The 17,215-nt window shown below is 36.1% G+C and overlaps 1 protein-coding gene and 1 long non-coding RNA gene across 6 annotated transcripts; both read right to left on the reverse strand.

Moving 5' to 3' along the window:
• Positions 1 to 1,882: 1,882 nt before the first annotated feature.
• On the reverse strand, positions 1,883 to 4,836 carry LOC132602401 (uncharacterized). The gene is made up of 3 exons (XR_009567767.1): positions 3,657 to 4,836; positions 3,091 to 3,137; positions 1,883 to 2,341 (listed from the first exon to the last, which is right to left on the reverse strand). It is a non-coding gene; the product is annotated as an uncharacterized LOC132602401 (long non-coding RNA).
• Positions 4,837 to 6,738: 1,902 nt separating this feature from the next.
• LOC132603742 (developmentally-regulated G-protein 1) lies at positions 6,739 to 15,837 on the reverse strand. 5 transcript variants are annotated; one of them, XM_060316932.1, is made up of 12 exons: positions 15,766 to 15,837; positions 13,400 to 13,484; positions 12,578 to 12,645; positions 12,309 to 12,385; positions 11,671 to 11,851; positions 11,517 to 11,573; positions 9,769 to 9,843; positions 8,875 to 8,994; positions 8,524 to 8,694; positions 7,755 to 7,868; positions 7,406 to 7,576; positions 6,739 to 7,030 (listed from the first exon to the last, which is right to left on the reverse strand). In XM_060316932.1, the coding sequence occupies exons 2-12, from the start codon at positions 13,467 to 13,469 to the stop codon at positions 6,932 to 6,934; spliced, it is 1,203 nt and encodes a 400-aa protein (XP_060172915.1). In that variant the 5' UTR covers positions 13,470 to 13,484; positions 15,766 to 15,837; the 3' UTR covers positions 6,739 to 6,931. The 5 variants fall into 5 exon arrangements, with proteins under 5 accessions (XP_060172915.1, XP_060172916.1, XP_060172918.1 ...); XM_060316933.1 differs by lacking the exon at positions 15,766 to 15,837 and adding an exon at positions 15,715 to 15,733; XM_060316935.1 differs by lacking the exons at positions 13,400 to 13,484; positions 15,766 to 15,837 and adding an exon at positions 11,954 to 12,002 and having other exon boundaries at positions 12,578 to 12,627.
• Positions 15,838 to 17,215: the final 1,378 nt, after the last annotated feature.

A 17,215-nucleotide genomic window follows, 5' to 3' on the forward strand; every position in this document is an offset into this window, starting at 1 on the left:
GCATCCATTTGTAAAAACCATTGTAACGACCCAATTTGTCGTTACCGTGATTATTCCATTTTGTCCTCGTTGACCCGTTCCTGAGTCTCGTTAGAACTATTTTGACCCGAGGAGATAGTTGGCATGACTTCCTAGGCATTGTTGTTGGCTTTAGAATGTTTTCTAGAAAAATTGGGCTTTAAGTGAAAATGAGTTGACTCAAAGTTGACTTTTGAGCAAACGGACCTTTTTCAAAAATCTGTCGATTCCGAGAGCTCCGGATGGTCGTTTAGAACTTGTGTGCATATTCGTTTCAGTTCCCAATGTACTTGGGTGCAATTTGGGACCTGGGTTGAAAAGTTAGTTTGAGGTATCGGGGGTTGACTCGGTCAACGAGACCTCTGATGGGAATTCCGAGGCTACGAATGAGTTCGTAGCGCATTTTTATGTATATCTGCATACTTTGTTTGTGTGTTTTGGATCTCGGATGACAATCGAATTTCGGAGTCGAATTCGTGAAAGTTGAGCTGTTTTCTAGTTACTGGTGTCCGCCGCAGCGGCACCAGGACCGCTGTAGCGGTACCGCTGGGGCGGTGAGGTGACCGCTACAACGGCGTAGGGAGATCTTGTGCAGGACCGCCTTAACGGTCTGCATACCACTGGGGCGGTATCGTAGCTGCTGGAGCGGCAGAACTGCACCAGTGTGCCTTATATTTGTAAAAACCCTAGACACTTAGTCATTATTCTTATTTCATTCTAAGGGCTACAGAGAGGCGAACTGAAGGGTTTTCAACCTATTTCTCCACTAAGGTAAGGTTCTTGGCTCTATAATCATTTAGCTTCATCTCCTAATCCTTATTCTAACCATAGAATCCTTATAATCAAATGAGGGTTTATGGGGTTTTTCATGAAAGAGTTCTAAAAAAGAATTTACTTCCTAGATTGTGATTAATGATGTTAATATTGTTGTTTATGCTAGATAATGTTGTATCTAGAATTGTTTATCAATAACCCCTCTTTATGGAGTTGAATTTCTTGAATCAAGTTAGGGTTCTTAGACCCAAATTTGGGGGTTTTCATATAAATGATGATTTTGAGAATTAATTGAGTATTCCTATTATTAAAGTATTGTATTTTCACCCTTTGGTATTGAATTTGGTATTTTGGTCATAAAATTCTCGTTTTGCCCTTGAGTCCCGTTTTCCCAAATTAAAGAGTGGGTTTTTGACCCGAATAGAATATAGCCAATATGGGTATCATTATTCATGGTTTCTTACATAGAATTCATATGTGATAGAGTTTGATTGTGTGGAAACGCTTTGAAAGACGAAACAAGATGTGGGTTCATGTCACTTGTTCGGCTGCCAGGTAGGTTATGGCTTTCCTTTTTGGTAGAATCCGGTTAGTTTCCATATTCGTGTATTAGAAGGAACGGAGAATGCATGTATATGAATTGGTGATTTGGGATGGAATCCTAGGATGGTATTGATGTGTGATTGTGTGTTCGGGCTTGTGGCCTGTAGATTATTTAAGATGTATGATGTGGCCTTTTTTAAAATCGGTGGATTTTATGTGACTTGGGAGTAGCGGGTGATACCTATTTCTGTGTCTAATGATGAGAATTCCCGTAATATGTGATTAATTGTGTTATGCTATCAATAGTGAATCTAGTTGATAAATGGAAGGATAAAATGCACCAACGATTGTGACCGAGTTCTAGATTGAGTTGTGACGAATGATTGTGAGCGTAGGGTGAGATTACTTGTTCTAAGCTAATAGGCTGATCTAGGGAAGTGGTAATAATGTATATCAATTTGATTAACATGTTGCGTGTTGGGAATTAGCTGTCACGACCCAACCCCGTGGGCCATGACTAGTGCCCGAACTGGACACCCGTATACGAACCTGCTACATATAATCAAACTGAATCTATGAATAATATGGAAACTTGCAAAAGAACTCCAACGGTTCAGAACGTCATCATATATGTATATTCAGAGATAAACTGTCTCCTGAGGAGTCACAACTGATCAAATAATAAAACGATACGCAAGCCGACAAGGCTGCCACTACATATCAATATCATGTCATATGCTAGCCGACAAGGCTGCCATTACAGACGAACATATACATAGCACAACGTATAGACACAGCTGAACAGAGCTTATACACAACCCACACATATGTCTACAGACCTCTAAGAGTATCAACATATGACGGGACAGACCTCTAAGAGTATCAACAGTAACATATATATATCATGAGATCTGTATTAAAAGTCTAGACTCCGGAACAACGGAGCTCTCCAAGACAGCTGAGTGGAAGTCCTATGTTGAAGGGTCACCAAACCGACTATCTGTACCTGCGGGCATGAAACGCAGCCCCCCGAGGAAAGGGGGTCAGTACGGAATATGTACTGAGTATATAAAGCATGAAATACAGTACAAAGGATCGTAACTGAAATAGAGATTACCATAAACAAGTATGACTTTTTAAACATCAATACACTTGCCTTACGAAATGAAAATCATGCATATCAATATCATATATCATATATATAACGTGTCCCGACCCTCTAGTGAGGGACTCGGTGAATAAGGTCGCCACATACCATCCTTGGCGCCATAATCACATCATCACATCATCACACCATCACACCATCACATCATCACAGCATATATATACATATATATAACGTGTCCCGGCCCTCTAGTGAGGGACTCGGTGAACAATGCAGTGAAACTGTGCACGAAAACGTGTCCTGGCTCGGGACTCAGTGAAAGACATATTGAGGCACGCACGAGCAGAGTAGTGAGCAACTATATGCAATTTAAATCATATCTGAGACTTACTGGAATAATCAAAACGAACCATCAATTGCAAATCAAGACAATAGTCATAGCAAATACTTTTCGAATGTCACTGTGAATTATATCAAAATAGAACTCTGGAACCATATGTACGTATCAAAACATAATAAAGTAAGTTCTGGGAATCAATAACATTAGCCATCCTAGTGGCTCTAAGAATAGGAATTTCCTTGGAACCATATACACATCGTCTGTTCGTTTCATAAAGATCATGCCAAAAAAAAGGGTTAACTTTACATACCTGTTAGCGACTATTCGTAAATCCGTTCGCCTCGTCGCTCTTTTAGCCTATTTAATATAAGAGTAACGTTATCGTTAGTTACTATATTTTCTAGTTTATAAATTCGTAGGCCATCGCTTATAGAACTTATTCTTTTAACTTATATTCCTCGTTTAGGGGTTTCTATTAGTTAAATTCTTAATGAAAATCAGGCAGCATTTCCCCTATATATTCGCCTAACCCGATTTTCCAATTATCCTCCTGTTAACACAGAAATACCAACAATAACATATGGACATAGTCATATCTTCAATCCTTCCAATTTGACAAGGATAACAACATGTTCATAACAACACAACTTTAAACTTAACTATCCAATTCTTTCATTCTTTTACTATATAATCCATGATAGTAACAACCACAATGCAACTTAAAATCAATTCACCATCCTTACTCAACACAACCCTACTACACGGTCCAACTTGAACTCCCACATCAACATATATAACACTTCATATTCAACATACATCTATCAATTATACAAGTCTAAACATTCTCCAAAATGTGTAGAAAGGATTGAATCTTACCTTAGCAAATTGAGAACACCTAACGTTGTTGCATTTTGTAGATTAAGATTGCAAGTATTCTTGTTGCTCCAAGAATTAAATTCATGCTGCCACCCCCTTTGAATGTATGTAGCACCTTAGAAACCATTTTATTTGTTATCAAAATCTTGAGCTCAACTAAGAGCAACCATGGCCGAGAGTCCTTCTCTCTAGCTCACTTTGGGAAATAAATTGCTTCTCTCTCAAATTCCAATTTTGTGAATGAAATAATGGATCCACTTAGTCATCAAATGGGTATTTAGGTGTTGCCCTTGTTGTTTACACGTTCCCTCCTATGTGGCATCTATTTTTCTTTTTGTTGAAGAAAACACAAATTATCAAGGTATTTGTGGGGAAAAACGTTGCTAAGTAGATTGGTGAATCAAAGTGAGAAATCAGCTCCCACTATTGACGTGATTGTGTTGTGCTACTGCCAAGAAAATGTAGCTCACGTTCTAATGCTACTATGAAATAAATATTGCCTATATTTGCTTGAAAGATGAATCCTCTCAGTAAAGTGAAAAGAGATAAATGGAAGTCCTTTTTCCTTTACACATGGCATCCTTTTGGCCAACCCCCTTTAATACTCACTACTAACTATGCCACCTACACTTACATGCACGCATATAATTTCACCTACCCACTTACTCATATAATATATGTATATAATTTATCTATTAATTGATAATTATTATACATTGTAACAAAATAAATTCACAATTTAAAATACTAATAGTTCAAAAATACCTCATAAAAATTTACACATATACTAACATTATATCCAAAAAAAAAATATTTCATCACATTTTAATTCTCCAATCTGATCTCAAGTGTACAAATTTTGTTCTATAAATTCTCAAAATGGGAAAAAGTACTTTCTTTTCTCATGAGAAAATCATTTCTACCTTTATAATAAAGGAAATCCCATTTATAATCTTCCTCATATAATGTGTATAATTTAAAATATATTCGGAGGTAGTAATAATAGTAACTACCCGAAATCATAGTGGTCAAATATTTACTAAAAGGTTTTACTTAAAAGAAAATATATATGCCATATCAAAATAACATCTAACGGTATCAAGGTTGTCAAACATACTGGGTCTTATAATAATACCGTTATAAACCCTCTATAACCTCATGAATGACCTTAATCATGTACGAAATTTACGACATATCCTAACGCCAAGGTACGAGGTGTTACATTAGTCACCCCGTTGTGTAGTGATTTGATTGTTCTATTGTGTCGGCTTGATGCCATGAGCTGTTGATAAATATTGGATTCTGTTATCGACTTGATTACGATATTGTTGGCGTACCCATTGTTGGTAATTGTGATTCGGTTATATTATTGGCATACCTATTGTTGGTAGTTGTGATTCGAATACATTATTGGCGTACCCACTGTTGGTACTTGTGATTCGGTTTTATTATTAGCATACCCACTATTGGTATTTTCGATTCGGTTATATTATTGGCATACCCACTGTTGGTATTTGTGATTCAGATATATTGTTGGCGTGCCCATTGTTGGAACTTGTGATAGTGAGCACGATTATCGATGTTGATCCATGCATTGCATGCACTCTTATTTTCATGATACACTATTGCATGGTCGATATCTGAGGTTCATCCCGGAATCGTTGATTGAGTGAAATTGATACTTGATAAAACTCTTTTACTTGAGTGACGTGAGATGGTTGATGTTCGATGATCAATTCCGAAATCGTTGTTGCATGGACGATATCCGATGTTAGTTTCGGAATCATTGTTAGTGCATGGACTCCGCGGGTCCCCCAGAGTGGTGTTAGTAAGAACCCTCCGTGGCAAAGATCCGGGGTCCAGTCTGTCTGTTGGGCAAAGATCTGGGATGGGTGGCACTTAGACTTCGCGAGTCACACTGGGTTGTGCTACCGAGACGTCGATATTTCCGTTCGGAGTATATATGTACACCGCATTTGCATGGCATTGCATTGCATTCATACACTATTGCATTGCATTCACACACTATTGCATTGCATTGCATTATGATTTGATTTTGATATGTTGGTGTTGTACTTGTGGTGTTGGACTCGGACTTGATATATTCAGACTTGGCACATTTGGGATTAGATGCTTTACTTAGGCAATGACTTGTACTTGGATTTATTGATTGAATTTGTTGAAGTACCCGATGGTCCGTTCGTAAGATTTGTTATATATTTGGTCTTTATGTGATGTAGGATGACAGGTGTCTTAATGATGAGTTGACTACTAGACTAAAACGAACGACTTAATGATATGTGAGTTGCGAGATTGGCGGGTGATTATTGGGGTGAAGTTAATGACTAAAAGGTATTGATGTACAGTGTGTGGTAGATAGACGTTATCATGTTTATATGTGAATTCTTTTACTGATATGTGTTATTAACCATTGTCGGCCTATGATACTTACTCAGTACACATGGATTTTACTGATATTGCACTTGCTATACCCTTTTCGGAGTGTAGATTGTTTCAGGTGGGTGACTGTGACGTGTGCGAAAATGCGTGGTGGCAATCTTGAAGACCTCCTCCCACTTCATTCCGGGATGGAGGTTGAGTCTTAGAATATAGCGGAAATCAAAATTCATTTAGTCGCTCTTGTACTAGTCTAAACTAGGTCATGAGAAATTGAATCGAGTCTGTAATCATGTAACTGTTGTAATCTTATAAATACTTGAGGTGATTGAATATTTTGTAACGTTCCGCTGTTATTTCTAAATATCAATTGTTTTAAATGATTCGTCTTTATTTAACTGATGTGTTATTCAATGAGAGGGTGCGCCTACCGAGATAGAAAATGTAGGTGCCCGCACGACCCCAAGTTGGATCGTGACAACCATCAAGCAAAAATCACAAGTTCTCCCTAATATAAAAAGCTTCCTTTAGCAAATTTCTTTTGTTTTCATGGTTTACCATTCTCTTAGGGATCTTGTGTAGTAATCTAGGTTGACTCGGTATAGCAAGATCGCGAGCAAGTTGAGCCAAAAACATGAGCGAGTTGTCAAGCGCCGCACGTGCGCTTAGTTGGAGACCAAGGATGTGACACATATGTCCATATTTTTTATACACTAGCATTTACATCGTAATATTGAGTAGTTTCACACCATAGAGTTGAAGAAACCTCTCAACTATTCTCTAGTATCGTAATTACTTTCCTGCAATATACTCTCCGATCGAAAATTGATGCCCCAACAATTATCACATACATAAAAAATCTTGACCGTCTAATTAAACTATGTCTTCAGTCGAGCCTTCTTTTCTCGGTCAGATATCCGAGCAGGAGCATTAGAATGTGATTTGAATCGGCCTCTGCCTCCACCATCATCCTTCTCCTGCAAAGCACAAGTGAATGCTTTGAATGTCATAAGCATCAAGTGTTTCATGAAGCACACATTGAGATAACTCTTAAAGCTGATATATAGAAGAAATTGCAGTACAAATTTGCCTATACTTTGTGAGCGGAAAGTATACTTGGTCGCTTGACGATATATTGACACAATATTCAAGGCCCAAATTGAGTTTACAAGTAAAGAAACTACTCCTAAAAAACATGTTGCCATGAAATATTCAAATCATCATCTGTCTGAAGATCAAAGGTATGTGAAGTTTGCGAGACAATTGTTATGAAATCAAAGAGGTGGTGCTACGGCTGATATTAATATTAATAATGAGAATGTGTTTGAAATCCCAAAAGCAAAACTAGTTACCTTTTTCTTGACAATCTGAACCACGTCTTCATCCTGAAGCAGATGACTGAGACCACAATGCTGAGGGTAGTGCTTTGCACTCGTGCCCCAAACCAAGACATACCTCACATCCTTAACAAGGCTCCTATGTATGTGATTACAGAAATCTTCTACAGTACAGCCACCCCTATCCTGAAATCATAAATACATGAAAAAGATTTCATCAATAGTACAGAGATAAACAAGAGGGTTGTTCAAAGAACTTTAACACAACAAACTGCCCAACTAAAGACCAGAAAATGGGAATTGTTTCTCCAGTAACAGAGCACAAATTGGAAAATCTTTAAAAGCATAAAGTGACACGACATACAGCAGAGAGAACCACAGGTTCTGTGAAATCTGGTTGCTGGCCTTGAGGCTTTGTATAAACTCTGACAAGACCCATAGCTTCCCACATTCTCGCAAGTAGTCTGTCCAGATTCAGCTGTAGCAAATTCGATAACAATATTTTAGTTATATAGACAAGGCAATGGGTTAGAAGATTCCTGAAAAGCATAGTAGCAGGTGAGAATAGCTTGACCGTATTCCAACACAAGCAACAGGGCAGTCACATATGCCCATGGATTCACGTCCCACCGTCCTCAATTTCCCTTTGGATCTTCAAGACAAATTTCACAAAGGAAAAGAAGTAAATGCAATTACTGAGCCCAAAACCCATATTCAAAATGAAGAAATCCAACTTGGAAGGATCATTGAGATCCTGGTAAAATTAAGGCTCTTAATATTCCACAAAGGACAAGCTACAAAAGAGAGAATACTTCTTAAGAAAAAAGGTCTTGGAAGTCATACAGACCCACACAAAAAGAAAATATTTGCAACTTACATGTACTGCACATTGTCCATGCCAACTGTATTTAGCGGACAAGCCTGGACAATGCACATCCAAGACGCTTAAATATGTTCTTCATTCCAGTCACACTAAATATCAATATGCAAATGCCAAAAAGCAGTAAATTGTAATAAAGGTAGCACCTTGCTAAAACTTTAAACTAGATTAGAAAGCTTTCTGATTCATGAAAAACTTGCTCTATCTGTGATGTTGTTTCTTTCAGTATTCATATAACTATTACACAAAATACCTTCAAGTTGCAGCTGATGACAATGGAGTTTGGCTGTCGGGATAATCTGTCCACATCATCAATACCGACAACATCTATCTTGTTGTAGACATATATACACTTCATGTATTTACGATTTCCCTCAATAACATCAATAAAGTCGTCCACTGTAGCATCTTCACGAAATAAAACCTAACAAGGTGAACAATGAATATAAAGTTAAGAGTTTTTGCACATATAAAAGGGGAAGACGCAGATGTGAACTTGCAAACAGGAATCCACAAAATGTTTATAGAATCAGCCCTTTTGTTTGTTAGAAAATAGAAGTTCCCACATCTGTTCGGCAGCTTATTTGCTAACAGGCAAGAGTACCTCAGCATTGTGAATCTTGTATTCGTGAAGGATTTGATAGCAGAGCTTCTCATCAACATGTGTCAGCTGCATAGTGCTGTTAAAAGAAATCCCCCCCGTCTTTTTCTTCTTGAAGTATATCTGCAACCATTTGGTAATGTAAGTTAAATCCATATTTTGAAGTTGTCAAATCTGAGGAAAACATATTGTCAATGACTGCAAGCGTGCAACAAAACTAAAACTACACTCGCTAAAGAAAGAGACTTTACTTATCAAAAGAAAAAGAGATAACAAAAGCAACTTTCTAGAAAAAATATTGTGAGAAAGAAACATTTTCAAATTAGATCCCAACCACTGATATAGATAGAAGAAGCATTCTCTAATAGCCATCCTTACTCAAACTCCTTTTTGAAACATAGTTACCAAGTGCATAAACTTCATCAACTGTCTCATAATATTAAATGCCAGAGAATGTAAATGGAGCAAAAGCCCTGCGGCCCCTGCCACCTAATAACTTGAGGACGACTTTAACGCATATTCTTGCTATAAGATCATCCCATACAATGTTATACAGTAGTTGTGTTGCAAATAATTGAGAAAATCCTCCAGAACAAATGATATCTTCACAAATAAAAAACAGAGAGACAAAGGATAAATAAAAATAATGCAATAAGAAAAAAGGAGCTAAAATGACAACATAAATACTTTTTTTTTGATTAGCGCCGGGTGTCCGAGTCTCTTTGAGCCCCGACTAATCCCGGGGGTGCACAGGCCCTCGGCAAGGAGTTTCCCGCAAGTGCACCACGGGTAATTCAGTGTTTCCCCAGTCCGATGGCCCTCAGAAATTGTTTGCACCCAGCGGGTTTCGAACTTGAGACCTAAATGACAACATAAATACTATGCACAATAGATCACCTGCGGAGGTCGTTTATTTAATCGCAGTCCCACAGCTTCCAGCTCCCTTGTTAAAATTTGTCGATGGCCTTCGCTCTGAATTGAAAAGGAATCCATTACCTCTTAATAGGAAGTGCAAAGAATATGAAAATTCTATAATCAACAAGGAAGTTTAACAGCCAAGTCAATAGTCTGTTGACCAGCTACCAGGGGAACAAGATGATTGATTTTTGATAAGGAGGGAACAAGATGAATTTAATAGTTATGAAATAGGACGTCCTCAGGACACAAACAAAAGGTACAACTAACCACCAAATTTCCGGACTCCCAACATGTACAGCGACCAGACAAGCCGTTACAGCTTTGTTTCATCATTACTAACTTCATGCATAATTGCTGTGGTCCAAATACAACGTTTATTATTGTTTCTTCCACAAGACAATTCGTCAAGTCTAAGATGGGCATGACATAATCAAGGCCGCGTGTACTAGACATTTGAATCGTAAGCATATCAGAGACAAGCTTATCATATATAATAGGTACAGCAAGTTGATAATATTGCTTTTTCTTGCCGCATTCCATGGATCTAACTTGTAGGAGACACTCTTATAGTATGGTTGACTCTCATAAAGATAGAATCTATCCATAAATCACAAGACTGTTACAATTAGGAGCCTTAGTTCCAGAAAAAATTTCAGACTTGTAAAGTTTATCCACCGATCACAAGATATATATGATACTTACAATCCGGAGAATATCAAAATCATAAAGTAATAAGATAGACCTTGAAAGTTTCCAGTATTTAAGTATGAGAGGCTTTAAAGGAAGGGCTAAATGTTGATCATGATACACTAAAATGTTAAGAGGGATTAAGAAAAAGCCATAAAATTTTGTTGATATAAACAGCATACATAAACATTAACATGCTAGCCAACATTTTTTTTTTTTTTGATAAGTAACATGCTAGGCAACATTATGGACGAAATAGTACAAAGTATAATAGACAAATTGTAATAAATTTGAAATTTGCTGAGACTATACATGTACACATGGACATGCGGTGTATGTGTGTGCACGCGCACTTGTGTGTATTAGATGTAATATCACATATGTATGGAACACAGTGAGCATGTGGAATTCAGTCACTTGCAGGAACGGAGTAGATCTCCAGAAACAAAGCATATGAAATGAACAGCTGCAAATGCCCCAACGGTCCCTTCGAGGAGTTTCCGAGATGGAAGATTCAGTTTTAAAATAAAATATACAGAATATCATATCAAACTTAAATAACTCATTCACAGATAATTACAATAAATCTAATAAATTCTGTCAAACCAGAGATCTACTGAACCATTTATATCTAATGAAAACCAATGTTGGCAAATGCTCATTTTAGGCGCGCTCAAGCCCTGAAGCTCAAAAAAGCTATGGGAAGGCGCTTTGTCTCGCTTAAGGTGCGCTTTCTCTAGGAAAGGCACTAAGGCAAGCATCACATTGCCCATGAATTCTATCTCGAAACGAGCAGTAGTAAATGATAAATTTGATCGGCAAAGAGATGTATTAATTGTTAGGGAAAAAATTATGAGTGAAATTGTTCCATTTTTCTTGCATTACAGATCTATTTTTTTTTTCTTCATTGCACTTTTTTTTTACTGAAGCCCATACTTTAACTTTGCTTTGCACTTAAAGCCTGATAGTCCTGGAGCGCATTAAAGAGCTTTAATAAAACCTATACTGTCAAATAATCAGCTAGAGTGACCAACACTCACTTTTGAAGCATCCAGAACCATCAAAACAATGTCTGATGACTTCGAAACAGCAATGACCTGTCATCAAAGAGAAAATTCTTCAGAGGCTCTCATCATCAAGATCACAAGCTTCAGGAACTGTTCGCCAAATTGCTAAAATAGTATCAACAATTACCTGCCTACCACGCCCCTTGCCTTCAGATGCACCTTCAATGATCCCCGGAAGATCAAGCAATTGAATTTTGGTATCGTTGTAGTGTATAATACCAGGGATGCAAGTAAGTGTAGTGAACTCATATGATGCAACTTCAGAATGTGTTCCTGTCAGCATTGTTAGGAGTGTTGACTTTCCAACACTGTAAAGACAAAATCGATTTTTTTAGTGAATCAGGAGTTGTAGCTAACTTAACTGAAAGATGAAATTCTTTATGACACCCAGAGGGGAACGGAAAATTTACAGTAGCAAGTAAACACTGAGAACCACTTTTTCCATCATTACCAGATCAGCTGTAGTTAAATGTCACTGTGTTAGATTCCCATCTTTGGCCTTGCCAGAAGAAATCGCACATAAAAGATCTTCAGATATTTAGGTTATCAACTCAAAATATTTCAAGACTTAGGGTGGAAATCAGATGATGTAGGAGATCAGCAAAAGCCAAAAGCTGATTTTATACCATAATCTAGCACACAATGCTCCGGAAAATTTTACTTTGTAAAATCAACCCATACAAGCCAAGTAGAAAATTTTATATCTTCTTTTCCCTTCTGATGAAAATAATGAAATCAAAAACCAAAAAGGAGGAGATGTCAAACCTAGGGAATCCTATTAGTGCAACACGTCCATGGCCATACTTTGTGACTTCAAAACCCTCTCCAGCTCCACTAGAACCCTGTTGCATCAGCATAATCAGACGGTTATTATTAACTTTCTATTAGAAGAAGGGAAAAAAAAGGACAGCTAGGGGAAAGCCGGCTTCAGGGAACATGAACTTTATATCACGAAATCTAGAAGACAGTAGGAAACTAAGTTAATGGAGAATTCACTGCACCAATTGACAGTCCGAAACACCAAATTAACATACTTTAGGCGGCTCCAGCAGTTGTGTCCTCAGCTTTGCTATCTTAGCCTTCAGCTGACCGAGATGATACTCTGTACATCCAAGGTAAAGTACATCACTAAGCTACCGAGGAAATTTTAGGGAAGGTTGACATACAGACAGGTTTATTCATCACGGATACAAGATATAAATAAAATTTACCACACTCGTTTGTATGTGAGAGGATACATGGAGTATGCCTGTACCGCATAACACAAAATACATGTACAGAGGAATTAAGGGAAGAAGAATGAATCATCAAGAACGACTACAAAGCTCTAAAATAATTGCTCTCAAATTAATATCTCCCATGCTAAACCATAAGGGATGTTCTTATTCTTGCAAGATCCATGTGAAGTTCATATTCTAGCACTAGTTCTTTCGAATCTCAACTATCCAATAGTGCTCTATGCTGACCATATCCTTTAGTGCCCCCTGAGGGTTTATGTCGATTAATCTGCATGATTACTGCTTAGAGAAGAGAGAATAAGTTAATTAAGATGGTTCATCAAATAATAATAACAAGTTGTAGAATAGAAGCCAATAGCCACCGAGTAAAAACACCAATATTCACACATTTTCTCTCTTTCTCTTAATTTAAAGACAGTATCAAGAGCCTATGCTCCTTCAGGCAGCATATCGCTTTGACAAGGTTCCAGGAGGACTCAGGATGAACAGCAAAGGTAAGTGTACTGCATTTTCTTGACTGGGTTAGGCTTAACAATAGCGCGAGTGGCACTTCAAATAACGATTGTAAATAACACAACTGTTAAAGAAAGACTTTAGTAACATGACAATGACAATTACCAGTTGCTTTATTCTTCTGTGTACGAGCCATCTCGATTTCTATTTCTTTAATCTTTTCTATGATCCCCATGGTTCCTTAATTTTCCTGCAATGAGAAACAAAGAAAGATAAGCTTCAGTCAAGAAACTGTCTTACTGACAACGAGATGCTCACAAAAGTATAAGCAGCCAGAACAAAATTGAATCCTGTTTGCCCTCGAGAGACACATAAGCAAAAAGAGGGAGCTAGAGGCAAAGATACCAAGCTATATTGTAAGTTTAAATAATGCACATAGCCCAAGTTCATCCATGTAACAAGTATTTGATAATGAAAATACGAGAGCTTATGCAATCGGCTTCAAATGCTTAGACTTGTGGTCCTTATTGTAATTCTTCTTCCAAGAGAAATATTTCAGAGAGTTGGTTTGTAATGCTAAAAGTTGATTACTACACCGTAACCACTTCGTAAGCCATTATCAGATGACAAACAAATCAATCAATCAATATTATACGCTTCAATCAAAAAATAGTTTTTTTTTTTTTTAATCGGTAATCAATCACAACATAGTTGGGATCAACTATATCAATCCTATATTCCTTGTATCACACGAGAAACACATAAACGCTGCTAATTAACTTGCAAAAATCACGAGAACTATGACAAATCCAAGTAGAAGCCTTTCACTACCAATAAACCCATAGATAATCGGGTTGATTTCTCATATGGTCACTAACTAATACTCCCTCCGTCCCAATTTAAGTATCTTACCTTCCTTTTGGTCTGTCCCAAAAAGAGTGTCTCTCTCTATATTTACTAAGTTTTCCAGTTCCAATATTCTACATGACAAGTTTACGACCACAAGATTTAAAGAACTACACACATAATTAATTTAAGACTACAAGATTGAAAAGTCTCCCTTTGTTTCTTAAACTCCGTGCCCAATTAAACTAAGACGCTTAAATTGGAACGGGGGGAGTAGTTATTATCTCAGAAAGTCACATTTCTTCTTGATTCCAATTTTCTTCAACAAAGAAAGTGACTTTTTGAGATAATAACTATTAGTTAAGTGACCACCTGAGAAATCAACCCATAGAGAGTCTATTGCCACAATCCTAATTAATTGGGGTCGGCTATATGAATACTATGTTCCTCTATATCACATGAGAAACAGACTCAACAAATTAAATTGTAAACATCACAACAACTACTAGAAATCTTAGTTGCAGCTAATCATTATAATCGGGATCCTTACGTAAATAACCAGTCAAATTTATTGTTTATTTTTTATAGCTGGTATACATAGATTATCCATGAGTATATATACATACATACATATACATACATACATACATATATATATATATATATATATATATATATATATATATATATATATATATATATATATATAATACTCCACTAGCTATTTTTAGTTTAAACGGTTGGGTGAACGACTATTTAAGTTAATTCTTCATAAATCCAGAGTAAAGTAAATTTCTGATAATCAAATAGAACTGGTGATCGTTCAATTGAGGAGTCATTTTCAAAATGCAACATATCGTGCATGGACACTGTAACAACATGAATGTAACAAATCAAAGTGTCAATCAGAAAAATAACGAGCTAAACAATAAGTAAAAATTAATTTGTATCCCAAGATAATTGGAATCACCTTTAGCAATCCTATATTGCTTGTATCACATAACAAACATATAAACTTGGAAAAATCACAAGAACTATGACAAATCCAAGTTGAAGCTTTCCATAACAATCGACCATCCTAATTAGTTGGGATCGACTATATGAATCCTATGTTCCTCTGTATTAACACATGAGAGACAAACTCTGCAAATGAACTTACTTTCCTTTTTAGTCCGTTTTCTAAAAGAATGTCTCTTCCCTTTTTTGGCAACTCTTTAATGCCAACTTTCCACATGGCATGTTTAAGACCACAAGATTAAAGGATATTTTAGTACATTCTACATATCTTTAGTTTAAGACGACAAGATTCAAAAGTATTCTTTACTTTCTTAAAATCCGTGCAACTCAAAACTTAGACACACAAATTGAAACAGAGGTAGTAGTTAGGATCGGCTATTCGAATCCTATTTTCTTCTATATTATCACATGAGAAACAAACTCTGCAAATTAACTTATAAACATCACTAACAACTACTAGAAATCATTATCAGCAACACATAAATCAAATCACAGTAAACTTGTCATAATCAAACAGAACTGGTGATCGTTCAGCTATAGAGTCAATTTCAAAATGCAACACTGTAACAACGAGAATGTAAGCAATTAAAGCTAAAACAATAAGTAAAAATTCATACAACAAAAAAGGGAAACATTAGGAATTAAGCCTAGTTATTATCGGCGATTACCTGTGTAATAAGTAGAATAGAAGATGGTAGAAGAACGGAGAAACAAAGGTGGTGGGATCAAAATGTAAGACTTCTTCAACTTAGAGCTAAATGACAAAAATATGTTTTAGGTACTTTCAGAATAGTCCCTTAAGTATGTATTTAACAGCTTTGGTCCTTTAAGTTTTGGAAACCTAGTCTCCGTTAAATATTTACCCAACTCTCAACCATAACAACAACAATCTCATACTCAGTGTAATCCCCCAAGTGGGATATGGGGAGGAAAGAGTGTATTTACCGAACTCTATTTGTGAAAATTGCGAGAACTCATATTTAGAGATATAATTTATATAAAAAAAAAAAATCTAGACAAAGTTCGGATTTTTTTTTTTTAAGAGACTAAAAGTGTTAGCTTTTGGAGAACTTAGAGGATCAAAACTGTTAAATGCATACTTTTGGAATTATTTTGAACCCACCCTCAAACATAAGGGATCATTTTTGTCATTTTCTCACTTAGAGCACCTGAGTTCAAATTTTAACTTTGTGCACTGTTGTTTAGATAATTACACTACATGACCATGTTTAGTTTTGTGAGTAAGAAATACCCTTCGCATATGGTTTAGTTTCAAATGAGGACAATTAAAAGTGCGAGATAATACGGAAAAAAGAAAAAAAAGTGCGAGATAATACAATTTAGCCCCTTTAATAGGAAATAAACTTGTGTCAAACAGCAAAACTGTAAATGGTGTAAAGATAATAGATTGTTCATTATTAATTTATTTGAAAGTCAATTATGAATTGCTGTCACAGGAAAAATATAAAAGAACTTTACATGAATAAATTACTTAAAAGCTAATTGTAGTGTGTATATAACCCAGAAAAAAATTACTACTAAAAACAAGTAATACATTACAACTGGTTAAACTATACTAATGCTTAGGGGTTGTTTGGTTGGTGAGATAATGATTATAATTTCGGGATAAGATGTGGGATTATTTTACTCCGCGTTTGATAATGAGTATTAATTAGCCCCGGGATTATTTTATCCCACCATTTATACTAAAATGGTGGTATTATTATCCCATATAGAAGGTGGATATAAAATCTCATTGAATATCCTTACTTATCCCAGTCCGCATACCAAATGACTCCTTAGGTAGTTACATCAAAAATATATTAATTCAAATTATTTTCATTAACAATTATCTCAACTTTTAATGTCATACCACTATCCAATTGATACTTACACATTATTTTCAATATTTGCTACTCAAATTTAATCAAATTACCATCCAATTTCTATATTATTATCAATCTTCAATAAAAAAAAAAAAAAATCACGAAAAGTATTTTCTGGTCACCAATCCATTAATATCATAAACGATTTTACAGAAAAATATTTCTGAAGTGTAACTTTCTTCTAAAAATATAAAAAAAAAAAATCTAAAAAATAACTTTTCATGGTGCCAAA

The sequence above is a fragment of the Lycium barbarum genome, chromosome 7 (assembly GCF_019175385.1).
Source record: "Lycium barbarum isolate Lr01 chromosome 7, ASM1917538v2, whole genome shotgun sequence".
Classification (NCBI taxonomy): Eukaryota; Viridiplantae; Streptophyta; class Magnoliopsida; order Solanales; family Solanaceae; genus Lycium; species Lycium barbarum.

What these genes read in the sequence shown, in the direction of transcription:
- LOC132603742 (XM_060316932.1), bottom strand. Translation starts at nt 13,469, where the DNA reads ATGGGGATCATAGAAAAGATTAAAGAAATAGAAATCGAGATGGCTCGT. An exon ending in GCACTAATAGGATTCCCTAG is followed by an intron (nt 11,852 to 12,308) that starts GTTTGACATCTC and finishes TTGTCTTTACAG; the next exon opens with TGTTGGAAAGTCAACACTCC. An exon ending in AACCTGTGGTTCTCTCTGCT is followed by an intron (nt 7,577 to 7,754) that starts GTATGTCGTGTC and finishes TTATGATTTCAG; the next exon opens with GATAGGGGTGGCTGTACTGT.